Source organism: Accipiter gentilis, chromosome 26 (assembly GCF_929443795.1).
Source record: "Accipiter gentilis chromosome 26, bAccGen1.1, whole genome shotgun sequence".
Lineage (NCBI taxonomy): Eukaryota > Metazoa > Chordata > Aves > Accipitriformes > Accipitridae > Astur > Astur gentilis.
This window is the reverse complement of record NC_064905.1, coordinates 320,035-344,293: the sequence shown is the minus strand read 5'-3', so window position 1 is coordinate 344,293 and position 24,259 is coordinate 320,035. Positions and strand designations below refer to the sequence as shown.

Below are 24,259 nucleotides of genomic sequence, written 5' to 3'. Positions count from 1 at the left end.
TTACTCATTGATGTTTTTGTGTGTGTGTGTGTGTGTATTTGGTCTCTCTCTGTGGGCTGAAGTAGGAAACATAATTATAAAAGAAAAAAATCCTGATTTGTAATATTGGCTTAGCATTAAAACTCTTTCACATGATAGCTGTGTTGCGATTTTTATACCCAGCCTGAAATTATTGGCTGGAGTAACATTGCTGTGAGGTAAAAAGCTGCTGCTAGTGATGTACTTGATTTTGTTCAGAGATGTTAAAACTAATTTTCTTTCCTGTATTAGGAGTGGATGATGAAAAGGCCTTTCATGTTAAACTACTTCTTCTCTGCAGGGAACACAGCTCTCACTTATGCTTGTGCTGGGGGCTTTGTTGACATAGTGAAGGTGCTACTGAAAGCCGGTGCTAATATAGAAGACCACAATGAGAATGGGCATACCCCCTTAATGGAAGCAGCCAGTGCAGGTCATGTTGAGGTTGCAAGAGTATTGCTGGAATATGGTGCAGGAATCAACACTCACTCCAACGAGTTCAAAGAAAGTGCCCTTACACTTGCATGCTATAAAGGTATTGTCTCTTGCCTTGTTTTGTATTTTTGTTTGAATTTATTTGCTAGGATTTATCTAACTAAAGCTTCCAGCTGTACTTCGAATATTTTCTTAAGAGTTTTGGAATACTGGATCTTGGTTTTAAACTCGATGTCAGGAAATGCTCATCCGTGGTGTAGTGGTATTAATCCTGTCTACTTGTGTTCAGATGTGGTGGATGTGTATTCAACATGTTGCAGGTGAAAACTTGTGACTGGTTGCATCCAAACTTGTGCTTTGACACACTGCCACTCTCCTCTTCCCTCACTACCACATTCCCTATTTCATTCAGATTCCCCTTTCTAACTATCTGCAAGTTCTGAAAACATCTCTATTAGCTGTTAGGAAAATGTGAAGTTAGAACAAATCTTCCTGGAATACCTGATGGGGTGCAAATGCTAGCATTATTACTAGATACTTTTCATTTAGTGTAATTTTGGAGGATGTCTATAAGTTGTTAAGTATTAACTTTTGACTTAATTTATTTTGCTATTTAAAGTTTATATATAAAGTAACTTAGTGCAGTGCTAATCCAGTGTGCTTCCAAGGTTGTTTTTTTTTCTTTTGAAAACCTTCATAAAATTTCCAACAATTGTTTTTCTCATAAAAGAAGCTTTAATGATGCAGATTATTGTCATAGTAACTTCAGGTTTTGCCTCTGGTTAGAATTGGAGGATACATACTATGTATAACCCATCTGAAAACTTGCATCTGGATTTGTCATGGATTTCCTGCAGCATATAGTAGTTCCTTACAGAGAAATTTCAATAATGGTACTCCTGGATGTGTTGGAGGAGCATTCTTGTTTCTTGTGAGAGTGATGTAATGTAAGACCTTCATTGACTAGAAATTTTCTGCATTATCTTTGGCAAGATGGTTGAGCTATGTTGTTTTCCTATCAGTTTATGTAAAACTAAGTCTTGTCTTGGAAGAGGATGCTCGTCAAGAGGTTAAGATGTAGAACTTGTAAGGGACAAATTCTAAAATGACAGAAGTCATAATAGAGTTGAAAACAAGTATTGGTGAAGTTCAGTGGAAGCTTTTAAAAATAGTGTCAGATGACATAATACATGTATCTTAGTTCTCAGAAATATGTCTGTAAATGCTTTTACTAAAAAGCTTAAAGTTTAGTTCAGATCTACATGGGCCTTTCTCTAAAAGATAATGCCCCCCAATTGTATGCTGCCTTGGAACACTTAAATGATACATCTCTATACAGTTGAATAAGGAATAAGTACAGTCTTTTATAGCTTGAAGACACAAGGAAAGGTTCCTGTTGTGTAAACTTGAATTAGAGGGGTCTGTTTTCATCTCATGGTTGGGCAGTATCTTCGGGAAAGACTGTCTAAAGTCTGGCTGTCTTGTTTTGCATTGGTATTTTTTAGAGTACTTTAAAAAGAGCAGGTTTGCAAATTATAACTTCTAAAAATTGTAATAGCGAACTATGAAAATAGAAATTTATTTCATTAAATGTATTGTCTGTACTACTAAAAGTTTACAATATTAAATGCTTCTTTATTTTGATCTGTTTCATTTGAAGGCCATTTAGATATGGTTCGTTTTTTGCTTGAAGCTGGAGCTGATCAAGAACATAAAACAGATGAGATGCACACGGCGCTAATGGAGGCCTGCATGGTAAACAGCCTTTATTTGTACTGCTCTCTTTTCAATGAGAGATGAATAAAAGATAACAAAATAAAGTGAGCCTTTGTTAACAAGCTGGTTTGGGTCTGCAAGTGAGTGTGTGTTACTTTTTATAGTAAGAAAGCCTTTACTATAGTTACCAAAGGTGACCAGCTTTTCAGCCTTATTGGTTACAGGGGAAAAAATTATTCTAATTTTTGGGGGTGTGATGTGTTGTTTTATATGCTCCCAACATGAAGTGTAGGTGCAACTGATCTGCAGTGCAGTAAAGTGGTGGGTTGAGCCCAAGTCACTGTTTCTTTGCAGTGTAAGAGTTAGTTTTCCACCTTTGACTTTGTAAACAAGGTCTTTCAGGTCATCATGGTATGAGCCTACTAGAAGTGCACTGAGCTCGATGACTAATGCATTACACTTGTCCTTTCACCACTGCAGGAAGTGTTTTGCATGTGGAGATGGTTTACGCTCTTCTAGGCTTTTGTAAATGGTGCTGTGAGGTTTTTCTTTGAAAATAAAATGGTAGGTCAGAAGTAGTTTAGTTCTTAGTTCTTGGACAGCTCATGTCATTTCAAAGCAGCCATTGAGGAACAACCTTCCTTTCCAAGATCTTCCTCTTAATAAAGAGTTTGCTATTGTGTCAAAGTATGTCTGCAGCCATTTTTGTCCAGACCTTAGGTGACCTTTTATCTGTTCTTCAAGCTGGAGACCTTCTTTGAAGAAAGAACAGGGACCTTGTTTTCATAGGAAGCACAGCAAATAGTGGAAAACTTCATTTGCTTCCAGTAGCCTATAATCCTCAGAAGATAGGCTGCAATGTTCCTACAGTCTTGAGAGCTGCAGGATCAAGTGTTCTTTTAGTGCAGTTGTGAGGTGATCATGCAAGTGACCAAGGTCAGATTATAATGTCTCAAGCTGTTGAAGTCTTCCGATAGTGAGATGGTAATAGTATCCTTGAATAGTCTTCCCTGTATCAGAGCCTAGTGCCAGTAAGGAATTCAGAAGGATGCATTTGCAGTGGGTGTATGTTGTCACCTAAAGGAGATTGCAGCATGACTGCAAACTAAATGCTTTAATCAGCCCACTGTTCTGTATAGGTTTAGTCTTTCTTTTTTCTCTTTTTTTTTTTTTTCTCCTTTCATGGTGATACAGTCTGAGCACTGGGTTGACTTGGAGGCTATGAAGTATCTCGCTTGGGGAAGATAAAGTTGTGTGGGTTGCCTGCACGTTTTTAGCTCTTGGATGTTTCAAACTAGTTTGCATTACAGAGTGTATGTTGACCTTTAAAAGCAACAGAGAGGAAATTGATCCTTTGAAGTTCCAACTCCAAGTTGAATGATGGAGTTTGTTCCTCCTTATCTTTCGGCTGCACCCTTGCAGAAGGGAACCATTCAACCAAATTATTGTGACTTTTCCCAGTCTTCACTGTTTTCCAACTAATGAATACTGCAGATACAGGAAGCTGAGACATCTGGTCTTTGATCACCAGTTATATTGTAAGTGCCTCTGAGTTTTAGTATGTTTTGGTCCAGATGGAGTGCCACACCTAGGATAATGCCTTTAGTTAGGCGAGGTGGTTGTTGGCTCTTAGTCAGCTTCTTGGAGAACAGCAGCCTGTCTCTAATTTACAGACTTGATTGCTGTCAATCTCAGGTTACTTAATACCTGCTTCCTGGTCAATTTAAGACAAATGTTGACAGGAGTTGTGTGTTTGATATCCCTCTTGCCCCCTTTTCTATAGCTCTGTGTTAGCTGTTTGAGTTACTGCCTGACAGTTCTGGTGAGATCGGAATGAGGAACTGGTAGGTTGCTTGAGGTTGCTTTTCTTAATACATAAGTTCTTTAATTTGGGGAATTAGTGGAATTCTTCTTAGCTTTATAACTTTCTGAATCACCATTAGGTATTAGTGCCCTAGCCTGGACAACTCTGTCTTTAACTTTGGGCAGGGAGGTCTTCTAATGTGTGTGTGTGGGGGGGCGGTGGGGCGTGGTTTTTTGTTTGTTTGGTTTGGTTTTGGGTTTTTTCCTCCCTTTAATATTGCCCAACTTTTTATTTAGATTTCCTTCCAAGGACAACATAAAAACATCTGCTACTTGCTGCTGAAATTGGCCCTTTTTATGTCTTCCTCAGGAAGAAGTATTCTTTAGTTCTTTTAGCAAAATCTGTCAGTGTGCATTTGGGCTAATTTAAAGAATTAATCCAGCTTAACTGTCAAATCCTAGGAGAACCACTGTGTCAGGACACAGTGTTCTACATCATTAAAGCTGGCTGACAGTTTCCTCCTTCTGGAAGAACCCCACATTTCTTTGGATAGCAAATGGAGTGACCAAGGTGATGCACCTAATACCTAATACCTGCAGTATGCAAGGCAGCAAGTGGTTTTCTCTCCACTGAGAGATAGAAAGAGCATGCTTCAGTTCAAGTCTTTTACTTGGAGTTCCCTTTCCATCCTTAAGTTATCCTATTAATTGTATATGCTGAAGAAATGTCCTCTGATTAGACCGTCACACTTTCTGTATCTCACTGAGCGCTCTTTGTATGACTCGAACCTTTGCCCTTCATTAGGTGTAGTTTGTAATCTGTTTCACTTTTCCAAGATCTATTCTCCAAATTATTCCACAAGTTTGGGTCCCAGTTTCTTAAGTTATGTAGGAGGGGGAAACCATGTGAGTGTTTCTTCTTTCCTAATGCCAAAACTTCTTTACGTTTTCCCCTTTTCAGAGGTATTGTGACTCTCTACAAACAACACCTTAGGTTAAACATGGATTTTTTTTTTTTGGTACTTGGTCTCTTTCAAGGAACTTTGAGGAGTTTAGTAATAGTTTCTTGATAGGCTGACAGCTGCATTTATATGCTTTGTTTGGTAAGGGCTCAAACAGACTGCTCTGGTGATCCCAATTCTCTTTTCCTCTATGGCAAAGATTGCTTTGCCCCAAGGCACTTTTCAGTCTCCTTTAAGATTTATTCAAGTCTTCCCTCTTCCTGTAACCTACCTCATTGTAACCCACTTCAGTTTCTCTGCAGGTATCTTTCCCAAGGTCTAGAAACTGCCAGTTGGAGCTTTTTTTAGTCTGTAGAAACCATGAATCAACTACAAAGAAAAAGAATATATTTTTTTCAGTGCTTGTTTTGGGGTTTAGTTATGGAGTGGGTTTATTATTATGGTACTTGTTTGTTATCTCTGTTACTTTTGTGTCCCAGATGTTTTGCTGGATATTTAAGAAAGTCTTATCCCATAACTGTTTCCCTACTTCCCCAAGAAAGAAAGAAAAAAAACCCCAAACCCAACATATATCTAGCTCTTTTTTCCTCATGCATTTAAACCTAACTTAGATGTAGATGGAAACCTAAATGTCCGTTTAATCCAAGTATTACCATAACTATGTCATAAACTGAACCATCCTAAGTCAAAAGACCCTGTCTTTTATAGGATCATTTTCAGATGTAGTATGATAGTGGTTGCAACTACAGCATCAGGTGACTTCAACTATTCCTGATTTTTGTATTGACCTTTGTTTTATAGGATGGACATGTGGAAGTGGCACGCTTGCTTTTAGACAGTGGTGCTCAAGTGAATATGCCTGCGGATTCATTTGAATCTCCACTCACTCTGGCTGCTTGTGGTGGACATGTGGAGTTGGCAGCTCTTCTGATAGAAAGGGGAGCTAACCTGGAGGAAGTTAATGATGAAGGTTATACTCCTCTAATGGAAGCTGCCCGGGAAGGCCATGAAGAGATGGTAGCCTTGTTACTGGCACAAGGTGAGATTACTGTCATTTTTTGAGCGTTCTTTATGAAGAATGCAGAGTTGACCATTTGCCACTAGGTATTCTGTGCAAACGCCTCTGCTAGAGTGTGTGGCTGTCACCGCTTGTTGCTGTAACTATAGAGCAAAGCTAAAACACCCAAACTGTGGAGGTGATGAGCATTCACCTTCCTACCCTGTGTCTAGTCAGTTAAAATAACAGCTATTTTGTTTCCTAGGGGCAAATATAAATGCACAGACAGAAGAAACGCAGGAAACAGCTCTTACTCTGGCATGTTGTGGAGGGTTTTCTGAAGTAGCTGATTTCCTCATTAAGGCAGGAGCTGATATAGAACTTGGTTGCTCAACGCCTTTGATGGAAGCTGCTCAAGAGGGTCATCTTGAATTGGTGAAATACTTGCTGGCAGCAGGTAAGTGTACAGTGCAAATGATGATTTAGAAGATATCTGGGCTACATGGTAGCAGTGTTGTAACAAGAAACTATATTCTCAGATACCTTAGCAAGAAGAAAAATAGTTTATGTTACACCTTAATATTGTTTGATACTGTTAACAGAGGGAAGTGCCTCATGGAGCACCGGATCTGTTGCATATCTAAAAAACATCAATGTTCATTATGAACATTGTTTCCAGCTAACTGGATTTAGGACAAAATGTTAACACAGATAATGCTTGGTTTTTTGCTACTCCTGCTTTGACTAAGCCTGTTTATCTGCAGTCAGTCTCCCTGAATAACAAATATTTTAGGAATTGTGCCCTGGGAAACAGTGTGCAAGACAGATTCTGGAATTTGCTGAATTTCTGTGATGAATGAGTTTTACTACTACATTATACAGTAGTAAAAGTTAAATCTTGATGGAGTTGGAGGAAATGACACTTCAATGTTTATCTGTCAGTTTACAGTTGGTAGAGACTAAAGTGTAGTAATACTGCTTAAAATAATAAATAAATAAAAAGGAGTTGCACTTTGGAAATCTTCCTTGTTATGTGAGGTGATTTATTTGTTTGTCCTTTCTAAGAATAAGCATAAAATTGTCTGGATTTGTAATTCTAGAAAGTAATGCTCCCTGCTCATCAAGGGACAGTAACAACTGTGTCTCTTTGTGTAGTGATACCAGCATGTGACACCCATCATCAGCTCACTTGGAATGCTGCTTGCACTTCACTTCTGATAATGTAGAAAGTTAATTGAGGAGCCTTGTTTTGGTATCAGGGAGTCTCTAAATATATCTCACACTTTGAAAATAAGGAAATGGCTAATCATATTGGCATTTCTTTTGAAGAATAATGCATTACGTAGCAAGAATCATGCATAGTTTTCATGTAACTGGCATATATAAAGATAGTGAAATTATTTCAACAAAAAGGTTTTAAAGCAAACAATTTTAAAGAGCAGGGAAGAAAAGAAATTTGTAGAGGTGTATGGTCTTGTAATATTAATACTAATTCAATAACATGCATTTTGTCTGGTTTTCCTTGGCATGCAGCTCCCTGTCAAATGGATAGTCTAGACAACTGTCTGGATTCACTTTTATTTGTTGTAACAACTGAAATCTTCATTGCTGTAGAGGGAACGTAGGAATATGTGAGCGTATAGGTTTAAGTGCTTAGATTGCCAGTCATGCTTTTTCCAAGCCTTGGCTTATCCCCTCTGCTCAGAATATTTTTACTACAAAAGCATTTTTTACTATGAGAGCAATGCCCTTGGGTTGTGGAAGCTGTTGGTCAGTAGGATATAGCTGTTGTTACAGATAAAGTGCCCTGATTTTTGTGTTTATCTTATATGAAATACTTGATAAGGAGATGTCCAATAAGAAAAAAATAATGTTGTGTTTCCAGGAGCTAATGTTCATGCCACCACAGCAACAGGAGATACAGCTTTGACCTATGCCTGTGAAAATGGACATACTGATGTTGCAGATGTGTTGCTTCAAGCTGGTGCTGATTTGGTAAGAATTCTGCTGCATCTTATGGGGAAAGTACATTCTATGCTTATAGAGCAGGAAGACTGTTCTAGCAATTGAGATTCATATGTGTGTGAAAAGAGGCATGAAAAACTTTTTTAAAAACCTGCATATTCTGTTTGGTCTAAAAAATAAAAATTCTTATTGAGTAATCCTTCATCCGATAAGTGAAATGTTTTAGCTATAGCTTATACTTGTGACAGTTTATTAACTTCATTTCAGTATAATCCATAAGTTTAATTGTTTAGCAGGATATATTTCTGTGTTGTCTTTATTCATTATGCTATTTTAGTATTCCCAGACTCTTGTGGATTAGAGTTTACCTGCTCTGCTGCTCTGAATTTAAAATGTTTTAGTACTAGGAGCTACTGCTTCCTTATTTTAGTGTTAGTTTCTGAACACTGTGAGTCTCTTAACTTTTTAAACCACCACTACAAAAAAACCCAAAGCAGTGCCTTTTAAATGAAGAGCATAATATGATCTCTTTTCTTTCTTGTAACTCTTGGTTTTAGCATATTGCTTTCACAGAGTTTATTTTCTGTAATGCATTTAATCATAACTAAGTTGTTTACATAATTGTCTTGACTTTTTTCATGTTATGTGGTGGGAGACCTAAAACTGCTTCTTCATCGGCTACAGGGATATAATGTTTGTTTGGCTTTTAAGCAGTAAAAAGCAATTGATATGTTAATCTTCTAAAGGAGTTTAGGAGCCTTATCTCTAATATGGCATAAGCAGAGAAGATTGTTCTTTTCATTGCCTTTTTCTTTTTTCTTCCACTATTCTCTTTTTCCACACTCTCTGCTTGTGTGGGTTTTTTTTTGTTTTGGGGAGGGGGTTGGAGTTTTCATTGGATATTTTAGGGGGTTTTGTTCCTTTAAGATAATAAGAATGCCAGAAGAGTTTATCATTGAACCTGGTAAATCAACATCCTAATGAAGTTACTTAAATTTCACTCTTAAATGAAGTGTTTTATTTTTTTAAGTTTATATTTACAAATATAAATAAATGAATGCTGTAATTGTGAATTACTAATACTTCCACTCCTCTTTGTGAATATATTTTTTTTTAGGCCTTATTAATTCTTCTGCAGTAAAGTTCTGCATCATATGTTCCTACCAGGGAGGAAGATCATGTTATTGGCGGGGGGGCAGGCAGTGCGTATGTGTTTGTGGGGTTTTTTGGCACACCTGCTGCACTTTGCTCAATTCAGTGTTGGGTACTGAGCATCAGCCACTTTAGTAGAGGCAGGATAGGTTTTGGGGGTTTTATTGATTATTAAAAAAATAAAGTACTTGGTTATAAAAACATATAATCCATGAAGTATCTCACAGTGAGGAGCAAAGCCTCAAACAAACAAACAAAGTGCTATGCATAAACTTTAAAAAACATGCAGGGGTTGGTGCTTTAATGTCACTTCAAACTACTAGAGTTGTGTCATTTTTATTTTTCTCCTCTCATCACTAAGGTGAGCAGTGCTTGTGGCCTTTAGCATTGAGTTCTGATCAGTATTGCTGAGAAAAATCTCATGCCTTTCTAAAGTAAGGTTTTATTTTACTGCATTTTCTTGTATTGCCAATCAAAATGTGGAGCTGTCAAGAAAAATATAGTAAGGAAGCAAGGAAAATTGCACATGAAAGGGAGACCTGCCATATAAATCTACCAGTTTTGAATTCTGATTGTCAGTAAATGTGGAAATAACTGCAAAACTGCAGTGATGCTTACAGCAGGTGCCTTGGGTTTGGAGTAGTTTCCTTTCAAACATCTGTGTTGTTTTTCTTTATTAGAAGTTGTAAGCTGTTTTGTTATCTCTCTAATTGTTCTGAGAAAGGTTTCTGAAGTGTGTTGCTTTACTGCTGGAGTATGAAAAAGCTTCTTTGGCAGTACTGTGGGAGATTACTAATGAAAATTGAAATCTAGAAGAATAATTTAAATGAGGTTAGATGATTTCACCAAGTTGTCCCAGGGAGTCTGTGGTGGAGTAGGGAACTGAATGCAGAACTGGACTTAAACCTCTGGTTGGTCTGTCTTTGTCTAGTTAATTTTGCTCTCCTAGTGTTCAGACATAGCAAATGAAAGTACGTCTCCAGTTGCTTTTCTTTCCCTTTTCATCCTGCAGCTTCAGTTTTACCTGGGATTGCTTTCACTGATGTTTCATTGTTTTCCAGAAGCATTCTTTATACCTGAGGTTTATATCACAGTCACTGTGATACATCTTACATACAACATCTTACCCTCCTGTGGAACGGTCCTTTTTGTGGAAAATACTGGTTATGTCTTAAACAGGAAAATAAAACAGGGCTGAGGGCTCTTCTGTGATGGCAAGGACAAATGGCACCCACTGAATGCATACCTGCTGTGTAGCACTGGGTCTGGCAGGTTATCCAGCCTGGGGTTGTGCTCCTGTGTCCGTAAGAATGTCAGTGGTGACGTTGCAGCCCATCAGAGTGGTGTTTTCATAATGCAATACTGGGAGCATATATTGGACACCCCTGGGTTGTGGGATGAGATCTTGAAGGGGCTCTTGAGGGTTTGAGGATTTGGAGATAAGTAGAGACTAACTTGATGTCACATTTTCTTTCCATGCTGCCCACTGGAAACAGTCCCTGGTGACCTTCTCCCCTGTGGTTCTTGAGAGGGCCAGCACTGTGCCTGGGAGGCTGCAAAGGAATAAGCATCTGAATGACCAGTGTATCTCATGTCTAAGCTTGTCTCCTGGCCCCGTTTTATTTACCTGTAGAGATGTAGCCCCTACTGGATTTTGCTGTTGTTACTTTATTGTTTTGTGAGCCACCTGCATATTCTGTTTTATTGCAGACCAGGAAGTCAAGGAGCATAGTTTATGAGGTTTTTTTTTTTTCTTCTCCCTGATTCTAGATTGAGGAAAGAAAGTTGATCTTTCTTCCCCAAATGCTCTTAAGTTAAAGGAAAAATAAACAGTGGCTGTCAAGATCTGTTGCAATCAGTTCTCCCATTTCTTCCCAGTTCAGAGCCTTTATTCCGTGATTTGGAAAGCATATGATCTACTTTAAGAGCTCAAATCTTTCTTGGCTTCTCAGGTCTCTCTTCAATTGCCAGGAGGTCAGAACTGAGTGTGATTTGAGGTGCACACTTTGAGACTCCAGGTGTGAAGATGAGCCTCTTTCATGCTGGGTTAGCCAAATGGGTAGAGGGCAGGAGATGTTTTTGTCAGGGGGGTTTCCTGTATTGTGCTCATTGAAAAGTGAAGTCTTACAACTTTGCTGAAGTTACCCAGCTCACTCTAATGAACTGATTCTTGTGTGTTGCTCATGTCCAGTTGAGGTTTCCTCAATCTCAAAATAGAACCTTGAGCTAAAGTTTGAGCATGTTTTACGATGAGGGTGGTGAGGCACTGGAACAGGTTGCCCGGAGAGGCTGTGGATGCCCCATTCAAGGCCAGGTTGGATGGGGCTTTGAGCAACCTGGTCTAGTGAAAGATGTCCCTGCCTATGGCAGGGGGCTGGTCTAGATGGTCTTTGAAGGTCCCATCCAACCCAAACCATTTTATGATCATTATGTTACAAGTGATTCTAGTTCCCAGTAGAGTTTTGTCTGAATGGGGAGCGATTATTACCACTACAACTCAGCACAAAAAAGCTGTTGTTCTTGCAAGTAGAAAATGGGAACTCTTGCTTTTCAGGGACTGATCCTCTGCCCTAGATATCAAATATGTAATTCAGTTCAAGAACCAGTGAAAATCTTGAGAGCTCCTGTTAAATTCATTAAGGAATATGGCTTTATAAGAACCAGGAGAACAAAAAGAAAATGATGGCTAAGGTGAACTTTCTTTGGTTTGTGGTTAATTTTTCCTTAAAACTCTGCAGCGGCAAGTTACAGTAGAAATGAACAGTGTCAGAGTAAATGCTTATCTGTTTCCGTCTGCTGGAGAGCTGCTCAATCGTGTATGGTATTTTGATGAATTTGTATCTTCTTGTGACTAATCGTTTATGAAGTCTGGCTTGTTACCAATTACTCTCATGCTTTTCTGATCCTCTTCTTTAAGGGATATGTCTCTTCCATGTCCTTACAGAGACAAAGTTTGCCTGTCAAAATCTGTAGCAAAACGAGCTTGGCAGGCCTACACCTTTCCTCGTTAATGTATGCATTTTGAAATCAGCTTGCTTTGCCAAGTATATGTATGACTTAATATGTGGCACATCTGAAGACTTCAGCCTGTGATCCCATCTGTGCCTTAGTTTCATTCTAGTTCCTTTATTGCCTGCAGGACTAGAGACTTTCAGGGTCCTAGTCTGAACTCCTGCCACTGGACCGAATGTGCATTTTACTTGTTTATAAACTTCTTTATGGGGACAAAAGATTTTGTGATTAATAGGTGTAAAATTTTGGAGGTTAGAACTCTGAAGTATGATTTGATAAAAAGCATTTTTTCTAAGTGGTGGTATGGTTTAATAGCTTCAGGAAAAAATGACCAGCACTTCAGTAATACAGCTATCTACCTGTATGGCAAGGATTTGTCTAATCTCAAAGGTGAGAGGAGATGTTTGTTTTTCCTGTAAGAGTTCTCTTTTTTTTCTTCTTCTTCTTCTTCTTCTTCTTCTTCTTCTTCTTCTTCTTCTTCTTCTTCTTCTTCTTCTTCTTCTTTGCGTCTTTACTAGAAGTTGCCTTTGTCTCAAAGCTTGTGTAAGGTAAGACATGCGTATTGCATCTATGTTCTCACAGGAGCTAGGTTAAGGACTGTAAAGCTCACAAAGAGTACTGGTGATATTTAATAAGAGGAAATACCCTGCTTTTAAGCTGTATACCTTTCTGTAAACTAAAAGTGTCTGTTTGTATGCCTGTTCCCTTTTAATGTAGAATCAGACCTTGATGAAATGTTGTACACTGGAGATTCCAGTCTCCTTTTTGAAAGTGAGACTGCTCTTGACAAGGTAGTTGCATCTTTGTCTGTTTCAGTGTAGCTGAAAACAAAAGAGAGATTCTTCTTTTTTGGACACTGAGAAGATCCCAGGTTTTCTCAACTGGGATGTACAGAAAAGAGTTTTAAATTGGCATTTTCTAATCTGGGCTGCCTTGCAGCTGTACATGAGTCTCTGCTGCACAGGAGAGTTGATCTAGTGCTGGAGTTGGGTGCTTTTATGCTGAAGTTGAGAGACAGAGGAGGACCCCTCAGGGCAGCTTCATCCTTGCATTCTTCTCATTTTACACTGTCAAGCTCTCCCCAAAGCTCTTTATACTTGTTAAAATTCCATGCATGGCTTTTCTTCAAAGACTAAAACTGGCTACCTGGCGTACACATAACTCCAGTTGCAAAAAAAACCAAACCACCCAGAACCAAACAGGCATGCCAAGCTACATCTTGATTCTTCCCCTATGACAAAATATTTTTAGACAGAAAAGTTTTTGTCATTGCATGGATCATTGCTTTGCCTTCAGCTGATAACATCCCTCACACTAACATGGCTCCTTAATTAGAAACTCGCTTTCCTTTATCTGTATGACAGTCATGTGTGCATAAGGCAGCACTTAAACATCTACAAAAGTAGTCAATACTTTATGGATTTGAGTGAAACCATGCTTGGAGATAGCTATGTTGTTGTTATAGTGAGGAATCTGAGAGGCTGGCATGTTTTTCAGTACTGTTTCTTGAACCATCAGGGGACGGTCAGGGATTTCAGGTCTTTTTAGACTTGGCCCTCAGTCTTCTACAAATAAAGCAAAAGGTTGTAGGACATGTGAAGCTAATTTTTGTAGTTAACACCTTTGGATGTTGTGTTGCAGTCTCTGGATGCTGCAAAGTACAATGAAATCCTCTCTTTTGCCAGTAGTGAACAAAAAGTCATCTGTATTTAATGAGATGCTTTGTATGACCTTTGTGCTCTCTTTATGAATCTGAATGGCTTGTGGTAGGAGAGCTGCATTGCTTGGTCTTACCTTTGTGCTTGCTTGCCTAATTCCAGCAAAACAGAGTTTTCAGCTGGTGGATCTGATCCATTTAAGTTCATATTCCAGGTCTTCATGACCAAGAACAATATCTATTTGTAGAACAAGAGCCGTGAGTTCTTCTTTTTCTTTCACAGGACAAACAGGAGGACTTAAAGAAGACTATTTTGGAGGGCATAGAGCCGGGCAAGCATCAGGTGAGGTTGGCCTTTGATGCTTGTAAGCTGCAGCCTCAGGATACATGCTAACAATAAGCATGGCTTTAAGGCATCTAAATTTCTTGAAAAATACAAAGACTCGCTGTGTAGGCTAGACATGTCATCTTTGTCCTGCATTTTCCCTTCTGTTGAGTTTTCTAAAGCCCTATTTTGAAAAAACAGTATCTCAACCATCACAAATGCAGCAAGTTGAGTTTATTAGCACAAGTAGCTATGTTAAACCTGTTAGTACATACCTAGCTTCCTGTAAGGTCTTCCGTTTTCAGATATTTACTTTAAACTAGAGGCCTAGTTGAGTTTTTAGGTGCTTCTGAAATACTGGTTTGCTACATATCTCAGGAAGGTTATCTGGGACAATTAGGTTGGTAACTGCTAGAATACTGTATCTCTTGATAGGAGTTCAATCTTGAAAATGAGCAAAGTGGCATAGTATTAAGAACTGTATTGTCTGGTATCAAAAACTTTGTCTAAATCATTTTGCTTAGAATAACATTTAGATTTCTGTTAAATATTCACTGTTGTCATGGATGAGAGAGGCTTGTTGAAGAGAGCAGTTGGACCTTTACTTTGAAAATGCAAATTTTGTTCTAGAACTTTTAAATAACAGATGACATTGGAAACTCGAGAAAAATATCCTAGTGAATACTTGCCAACCATGAATACTTGTGAATCAAGGAGAATAATGGGGGCAGGAAAGCCCTTATGTAACTGATCTTGGAATTGGATGAAACAGAGAACTCAAAAGTCAAGAATAAAAAATATCAATGATTGTCATTAGATGCTTCTGATGACACTGCTTTTGCTCTGCTGTCTGAAGTATTCATTTGTCTAGAAAGGAAATAATTATTGATGACTGGATTCGCATCTCCTTTTTGAGTCCCAGTGGAAAAAGTTTAGATAATGTAAACTCTTACCTGATTTGGGTAATACTCTTGCTTTCCCCTTCCTCTCCATCTGGTACCCAAACCTACAGAAAATTCTTCTCGGACTTTCTTTCTATTCAAGCAGAACTAGCAGGAGAGCACATTACTCAAGTGTTTAGAGACTGGCTTTTCTAGTCAAAGGTGGCATAGATGTTCTCCTTTATACCTCTTTCTTATCATACTAACTGCAGTATTTCTCAGGATTGGAGCAGTGAAGAGAGACACAATACTGTGATGAGGTCTATAGTGCAGATAGCTGGGGAAAATATGTCTTTGGAGATGAGTACTCCTTGCTAGTTTTTGTTCTTAGAAAATAAGCATTTGCATGTACTTCATATTAATACAAGGAAGAAGCGTATTGGAAAGCTGATGGGGGGGATGCTTTTGGTCAGCTTTCATGTTGTCTGTCCTGATTTTGATTATCTACTACAGCTAAGAAGAAAAGTCTTTGAAATTTATGGCTATTCTAGGTAAAAGAAAGGATGTGAGTAGACGAAGGTACTACAGTGGCTCAGCTTCTTGTTTTGGCTTGTTCTAGATGTTTTACGTTTAAAGCTTGAGCTGATGCTGTTAGCCTTTATTAGGGGTAAGTAGAGTGCTGAAGTCATAGAACTAATTTCATCTTAAAATAAAATAAGCATTTCTATATTCCGGTGTGAAAAATACCATCAAAATGTAATAACTTTTGAAGATCTACAGCAGGTGGGCATACAAATGGTTTAGTATGGCTGAACTGATGATGTGTACAGTACTGCAAGAATTTGAAGTGCATAATAGTTGAGGATCAAGTTCTGCCTGCTTGATGAAGTGACAGTTGGTTAAACTGGGCAGAATCACTGCATTGCATTTAAATGAGGAAGCCTCCTGACATCTGTGTTTAAGACTTCAACAGTGATCTGCTAGGAATAGAGAATGTTACAAATAATGATATCTTACTGCTAGTTATCTAAAATGATACATTTGAAGGCAATATAGGATGTCTTTCATCTATCTTAAATATAGCTAAGATGACCTAAAATAAATTTTGCTTCTTGTCATCTTTTGTTGTTGCATCAGTGGGGATTTAGGAAGGTGTATTAAATTGTTTCTGGTCCTGCTCAGTGAGTGGAGCGATGTTCAATAGTTCTTTGCATCCATACCTGCTTTGAGAGTGATTTGCTAGCAATACCAGGGGTTTACTGTGCATAAGGCAAACAGCAGCATCTGGCTTTTTATGATCTATTGGCAGTGGCTGAGGAAGGAAAAACTATGTCAAATACCAGAGTAAGCATCAGAGCTCAAGGGCACGCTACTAAGTCTTGCACATCACAGGGCCACATACTAACATAATTAGTTTTACGTGTCCTGCAGATATTTCTGACATGCAGACAATCCAAAAGTATGCATATATTTATCGACAGCTAAGCAGTCATTTGCCCTGGGAGTGGAAACTACTTATTGAAAAAATAAAAAAAAGGTGACTTTAGTAGGTCTGTAAGTAGTAAGGCTTCCTATCTGCATGTGTGCACTTACGCATCATACTACCAAGTAAGCAAAGAAATCAGAGCGCTAATGTGGTGTTTAAACATGTGTTAAAGCGGTGTACAATAATACAAAGTTCTTATGAAGGCGGAGGAGCAGAGCGTTTCTGCTCTTTCCAAAGCTCACAGGAGAGGGGTAGTGTAACCCTTGTTACAGCAAAGGATTGGTTTGTGTTTTCTGCATGGGGTCTGTCTCCAACAGGAGATCCAGTCAAGACACTTTTTCACTGAGGGTATGAACAGAAAGCTAACTGTACGGTGCAGCTTGCAACCAAAGCAAGCTATATGACAGTGGGCATATGCAGAGTTTTCAGGAATACTGAAACTATGGGAAGGAGTTGATTTGTTCTGTCAAATCTATTCTTGTCCTTTTATATTTGTAAATAACAGTTTCATCCACAGTCAGTACTAAATGTTAACTTTCACTGTCAGATATACATGCAATTCCAGAAGTACATAGTGAATTTAGAGCTTGGCTTCCCAGATATTTAATTAAAAAAGCCCATGGTCCAAGTATATTATTGATCAGCCTGAATATTCAGAGCGTAAATACAAACACTCCCTGGAAGATTATGTTCTCTCCCCTTGTTGCTGTGGGAGGGTTGATACATTCTAGTCAGCATTCTTTGTGGTATTGATATGTCTACATAGCAGGCAAATTTTCTAGTTCTGTAACTTCTCTAGTGCAGTTGTATTCAGCCACATCCTTCTAATATTCAGAAACTTTTTAAATTAGAAAATTGTTCTTGTCACTCATTTCCTTTTTGTTGGTTTGTATCATCCTTTTGTCTTCTTTCTACTTTATTCTCCAGTCCTCTTATTCAGAGACTTTTTGTGATCTGCAGTGATTTGTCTCATTTTTGTTGCTGATCCTCTTCAGTGTGTTTTAAAAATGTTGTCTGCACTTCAGACGTCACTGCAGTTTTAAAGGTCTGGCATGCAGTGTGTGACAGCTCTCAGAACTATTGCACATCAGTTCCTAGTTATTTGTATACTGCTTGATGCTGGATGATATTTCTGTTAAATGGTCTTTCCTTTTTGAGGAGGAAACAAGATGTTACTGTTCTCAAGTATGTTATGCATTTGAACACTAAAATAAAAAGGGCTATGTAAGTAGGGAAACTTCCTTGTGTGATAACAGTATGGATGCAGTCTTAATGCTTTTTGACAGTGTGACTCAGTATTTAAGTTAACAGGAAAATTGATTCCAGTCAGTTTATATTGATTCCAGTCAGCTTATAAGATAGATCTGCTACTGAGACAGGTAATTCTGGTCCCATCACGAGATGGTCCAAAAGCTGAAACAGTGATATAATATTTGCCCATTTATACATCTGTTATTTCTCCTTTACAATAGGAACATGAATCTGAAGGCGGGAGAACCCCACTTATGAAGGCTGCACGAGCTGGTCATTTATGCACTGTGCAATTCCTTATTAGCAAAGGTAAAATACTAGTTTAAATAACTAATTAAAAAACTTAAAATGGCACTTTACTGAATGTTTGTGATCCTTCTTCAAAACTAATCTGGTTGTGTATATGTAAGCATTTGTCAAATGGTTAAGGGTTTTTGAATTTCGTTTAGTTCATGATACAAGGAATCAAAAAATTTTGCTACTTACTTTTCCTACTCTGTTGTACAAATTAATAAATAGAACTGAAGTACAGCAAATATTTTCAGTTTCTTAAGAAAAGCACTTCCTCCTTCAGAAAACACACATCCTCAAGTACTGTCTGAAACAGTAAAAACTGCACCATGTAGGGACACTGATAAGTGCTTAGGATGAAAATTTAAAAGTTGTGCTTTGTACACTGTGTTCCCCCTCTCTTACCACTTATGAGGCCCACTGTTACTGTTAGTACTGCCTTGTAACTTTACAAGATGAAGAGGGTGATGTGTAGAAGCCATCAGTTATTCAAAATCCCTTGCTTTTACCCTAGAAGTGTGTATGAATTAGGAAGAGTAGGAAAGTTTACCTCTGTTCCAGAAAATACTGTACTTGTTGATACTTTCTTTTTAAAATAATTTCCTTGTGTTTAATTCTGAGATCTTCTCTTTATAGGTGCCAATGTTAACAGGGCTACAGCTAATAATGACCACACGGTGGTGTCACTGGCATGTGCCGGAGGCCACCTGGCAGTTGTTGAGCTCCTTCTGGCTCATGGTGCAGATCCTACTCATCGGCTCAAGGTATTCATTTAAAACTATGCATTTATCATAGGTACTGAAAGAATCATGTAGGTGATTTAATGGATTAGTAAATGTGCATTTTTAAATGGTCTAATTCATATCTTATGTGCTACACCAGGTAGCAAAATTAATCTTCTGGCTTTTTATTTCTAAAAATCTCACTTCAGGATGGCTCAACAATGCTCATTGAAGCCGCCAAAGGAGGACATACAAATGTTGTTTCTTACTTGCTGGATTACCCAAACAATGTTTTGTCGGTTCCTGCAGCAGACTTGTCTCAGCTCACACCTCCATCTCAGGATCAGTCTCAGGTAAGGAATAAGGAATTCTTTTTTAAATATCACTATGAATGTTGCAAAGAAGCATTTTCTTAGTAGTTACCTTCTGACGTTAATTTAGATGTGAACATGAACAGTGGAAAGAATTAAAAAAAGTCTACGCATTTGAAAATGGTAGAGAGTGAGAAAGTTGATTGGTACTGTCTGCAGCATCCTGAAGAGTGCACGAAATTTGCTCTCTTTTCTGCTCCTTAGGATAGTCCCAAACCTGGTATCTCAAAAGAATATTATTTTCTTGTTTGCGTTTGCTTAGTATTTTGTTTCAACAGTTCCAAACTGTTGTGACAGCACCCCTCAAATGTTGTTGCTGATTTTGTTTGTTATATGAAAGAAAATATATTGTGTTAATTTAGAATTCTGCAGGTTTGGAGAGGTAGCTTTCCAGGGGAGTTAGTTGATTAAAAGCCTAAAGATATTAAGTTTTCCAGCCTATACAACCCAGGATTTTGTGAAGAGTAACATAGTTAACTTTGACATATTATCCACAATAAAATAGCATGGGACAGGTCATAGCAAGAGGTAGCATAGCATACACAGTTTGGGAAGCGTGGAATGGAGGTCTGCTGTAGAAATGTATCTTTGTATTAACACTTTAAGATCTGGTTCATTTAAAAGTTTTTTTTTTTATCTGAGTGTCTGTCTGTGGCTTTGTTTTAAGGTTCCACGTGTACCGGTGCATACACTTGCTATGGTTGTACCCCCCCAGGAACCTGACAGAACCCCTCAAGAGAACTCGCCACCTCTCTTGGGAGTGGTGAAAGGTTAGTATGTAGCCACTTGGAGAATATATGGAGTTTGGAAACTGATAGGCTGGGGACAATTTTGTTAGAGATTATGCATAGTATAGTCTACTCCATCAATTCTTGAACACCTCTAATGAAGTATAACAAAGTATTTTATGCAGTGCATAGGTTTTGCTTATTTTCTTGTATTCTACAGTAAAGTAACACTGGTTATTCTAATTTTGTTATGCTTATTCTAATTTATTAGAATTATGCTTATTCTAATTTTTTGGAAGAGAATGATGGTGGTAACTGCCATAGTGCAGACTGATAAAAAACTTGAATAAACTCTAGGTGTGGTGTTTACTTTTTAAATATTGTACATTGGTTATCTAGAATAGTTGAAACTATTGTCCATGAACTTGATAAATCAACTTTTTTCTGTTCCTACAGTAGCAATGCAAACACGTTAGCACTGTAAAAAGCCAATGCAGATCTACTTACAGGAGAATCTTTCTTGTATTAGTTATAGTACTCTTGTAAGTGATCATAACATCAGGGTTTTTGCTTTGACCATGGTTGAACTGACTGGTTAAAACTATTTGCAGTCATTAAATGGTGAATTTAGCAGTTTGTTTCTAGCTATGGGTTCTGTAACAAATTCATCATGTCTGCTAAGTCAGCTCAGAAAGAGCAGCAGATTCTCAAGTGGAAAGTTACAAACTGCAGCTCCTAATGATGTACAGTTTTGAATATTAAATATTATAGTATCCAAAGCTCTATTAGCTAGCTTTACTTAATTCCTTTATTCTGGAAGTGCTCAGTGCTTCCTAAAACGAACAAACAAAAAAACCCCAAGGGCACAAATGAAGAAAGGAAAAAAATTGTGTACCTAATGGTATTTAAGTGTGCAGCCATGACTCCCTCCATGCATATATGCCATGTGTGTGACTTCTCTAATGCAGTTATTGTATCATTTTCTTAGGATATGCAACACTTGATATTTTGGATTTCATAAAAATGAGTACCGAACAAATGAAAAGAATATGCAACTTCTGGTTCAAATAAAACAGCAAAAAGCTATATACCAGTATGTGCATGCCCTTACAATTAAATAACTATTAGCATTGCGAAGTGGGTTAGTGTTCTGGAAGTACATTTTGTGATGCATAGGAATCAATGAGAGATTAGTCTTCTGACTCAGTATCAACTAAAGTTATAAGTTTAAAGTCTCATGTTATTTAATCAAATTATGAAAAGCAAATAGTTGATTGTAGTTTAAGAAATAGCTCTCATTTAAAAAAAACCACAACACCTTAATGCAAATGTCAGCACATACTTTAGACATGTTTTTAGAAGTACTGTGTTGTTGGAACTGGCACAGAGAGATCTAGTAGTTCTCAGTGTTTCAAGACATGCTTCACGCGTGTCAGCAGAACTAATGTGTGATGCGTTGCAAGAGAAGTAGTAATCTGAAATGTGTCATTGGGCTGATGAAGCATTCCTGAAAACTTTGTGTGCAAACCTGTTGTGTATCTCAGATCCTTAGGGGAAAAATGGTATTTTTGTGGTAAACACCGTGTGATGATTGTAGTGATACCACTCTGCTACTTTAACTTTGATAGAGTTAGTGTTCTTTGCTGAACTTCCATTCTTAACTTGTTATACACACGTGGCTTTAATATACCGATCTTTCATTGTTGGACTTCTTAGGAGACGAGGGGCAAAAGAGGGTGTGAATAAAGACATGTTCGTTATGTCCATGGGAGGGGGGAGGGGAAGCAGTTGTAAGTTCTTATGTAACAAAACAGTTTATCCTGGGGAAGACACATTTCTTGCCTTCACAGTTAGAAGTAGCCCTCTGAGTTTTTGTATAAACTCTTAACTACTTGGAGGAAGGAGAGGAGCACCTAGCCTTCTTAACCTCAATGCAGTCTGATTTTTAAGGGCCTGTATTAGTTTTGCAAGAAATGCCATAGTAACAACTTGTTTCCTGAAGAGTTCTTGGCAAGTCGAGTGTAAAACTACAATACACTTGTATGTTACTGTTACGATTCAAATAATGTGTGAGGTTTTTTCAAGAGGCATCTATGGTCTAATTTTGACTTACATTATTATTCTTCAGTAAAGAAGGCATATGGAATAGTTGGCATTAGAATAATTATTTGGCAAAGGATTTAATATCAATGTTTAGCAACTGAAAAAAAACATTTCAGAGCTGACAGTGGATCTAGAGAGACTTAGATAAAAGTAGTACACAAAGATGGTAACCTCCTAAAGAGCTGAAGAAAAATCAGGTGAAAGAAGCAGGGGAATTAGTTCACAGGACTGAACAGACCTCAACTCTTACATGCTTAGGAAGGATCGTTTTTAATGCACTATGTTTAGCATGTGTCTATTGTGTCCATGTAAAAGTGAAATCCCAGTGAAGTTGAGCTCTGGGCTTTCATGGAGAGAGGCAGGAGATTCCTTCCCTGGTGTTTTGTACTTGCTGCTGCCCTCATTTGAATGTGGTCAGAATTGCTCAGCAGCCAGTGGCAATTCTGATGTGGCAGCTCAACACGGAGAGCCTTTTGGCTAGAAAAAACAAATGGGCTATTTCTGCAGGAGCAGAGGGTCACTCCTGCTTTATACTGCAAAGGTTGTAAAGCACAGTGGCTATGATGCAGCTCCAAGTGCCCCTGCATCTTGTTCCCTGGGGCGAGGGGTCTCGGTGCCCAGCATGTGAAATGGTCAAAATGAATGCTGTTGGATTTCTTCAGGAAATCAGCTGGTGTAATAGTGTTGCCGTTGATAATCTTGTCTAATTTGCAAATGCAAGCTAATGTTTAGTAAGAGTGGGATCTGAAGCTCCTGGCAGTGTCTGTGATTCTGCCTTAGTCTTGCGCAGAGTGTGCCTGGTGAGCAGAGTGGCTTGAACCCGTGGCATGTTTTTAGAACATTATTGAAAAACAACGCACTAGTGCAACAAGAGGATGCTCAGGAACTCTATGGAAAGCAGCAAGATTGTTTTCATAGTTGAAATATTTGAACTATGTAAGGTGTTTTTAAACATGTCAAAATTTAAAATAGTCTATTTTTGGAGGCTGAGGTGTCAGTTATTTTGTAAGTTTTTCTCCAGCTTTGTTTTACTTCAATAGCTAATCTGAAATTGTGCTTACAAATGAACTAATAGGTCTTAACTGAGTGCTTAAAACCTATCAACATGCTGTCATTAGACTTCTCTAGTGTTGTTTTTAAGTGGGCAGTAACTTGCAGTGTTTCTTATTTGGGGTGCGTGTTTTCTTAGAATTCCAGAAGATGTAATAGACTTAAGTTATTCATGTTGAAAGCCTCCTACGTCTGCCTTTGATCCCTGGGAAGGAGACTAGAGTTCCCTTAAAGTTGAGTAGGATTTTTGGAAGCCGTAAACTTTTTAAGTTAGACCTTCAATATACGGTATCCCCTGTATCCCTGTGCTAAATCTAACACTCTAATGGCTTGGAGAAAGGAAAGAAAAACAAATTCTACATAGCTTCAGTAGCTACAAATTCAATAAATATTTTATACTCCAATATCTGACTTTTATGCCTAATACTGAGTTATATACTGGCAAAGATCTCGTACATTGTGTGATTTAATTGAAATAGGGGCCAAGTTAACAGTAGAACTAGAAAGATTATATTGTTCTCATTGAAGTGAAGGTATTAAAAAGGCAAGCTGATATTCTTGCTTTTCCATTCTGACTCCTTTCAGACTTCTCTAGTGCACAGTCCAGCTGCCTGTTCATTGTTTCATGTGCTTCAACATCTTCTCATTAACTCTTGCCACTTCCTCTTATTTTCTGCCTGGCTCAGCAGCTGACCCAGTTATCCAGGATGAGTTACCAAATGAAATTTAACAGTCCATGCCTCATGGCTTTCTAACTTCACTAGTACTTTCTTAGTAGACTTACAGACTTGTTATTCTTTTACGCAAATCTTTAGCAGTGCAAGCAGATGATTTAAAATCAAGACACGCGTAGGTCCCTAAGAGCACAAGCGTATAAAAATATTTTCACAGTGATTTTTGAAATTCTGCTCCTTTGAAGCTTCAGTCACCTGCTTGCCACCAACTAATTTAATTACAACTTGGCAATTTTCCAGTTAGATAGTGTCAAGCCACCAGAGGAAACTTGGGAAGACAACTAATACTGGAAGGTAACTCATGTTTTTGACTGTCAGAAAGTTTGGCTTGGTTTCAGCCATGTAACCATTGCCTGTTGGATATCATTGCACCTCTTCCCTGCAAGTTTTCCATAGAAACAGCTGCAGGAGTGATAAAGATTGGCAGAAATACTGCATGGTTCACAGGAGGAATGTAGTGAAAATACAAACTCATCTCATCATTCAGCCCTCCACAAATTGTCCTGTTCTTTTTAAAGAAGAACTGAGTATGTATTAAAAACAATGTAGCAGATGAATTTACTTGGAAAAAGTAGGCTTTTTTTTTTATTGTCCACTTAG

The 24,259-nt window shown here is 38.1% G+C and overlaps 1 protein-coding gene across 17 annotated transcripts in view; it reads left to right on the top strand.

Annotated features, from left to right (window-relative positions):
* ANKHD1 (ankyrin repeat and KH domain containing 1) overlaps positions 1-24,259 on the top strand; it is a 119,037-nt gene that overhangs the window by 50,049 nt on the left and 44,729 nt on the right. For 12 of the 17 annotated variants that reach the window (XM_049830090.1, XM_049830085.1, XM_049830087.1 and 9 more), the window contains exons 6-15: positions 320-553; positions 2,114-2,208; positions 5,736-5,973; positions 6,197-6,388; positions 7,817-7,926; positions 14,001-14,060; positions 17,882-17,969; positions 18,588-18,715; positions 18,883-19,026; positions 19,712-19,814. In XM_049830090.1, the coding sequence (XP_049686047.1) occupies positions 320-553; positions 2,114-2,208; positions 5,736-5,973; positions 6,197-6,388; positions 7,817-7,926; positions 14,001-14,060; positions 17,882-17,969; positions 18,588-18,715; positions 18,883-19,026; positions 19,712-19,814 (1,392 nt within the window). The remainder of the gene's footprint in view (positions 1-319; positions 554-2,113; positions 2,209-5,735; positions 5,974-6,196; positions 6,389-7,816; positions 7,927-14,000; positions 14,061-17,881; positions 17,970-18,587; positions 18,716-18,882; positions 19,027-19,711; positions 19,815-24,259) is intronic. The other 5 variants (XM_049830095.1, XM_049830091.1, XM_049830084.1 and 2 more) reach the window with 1 other exon arrangement.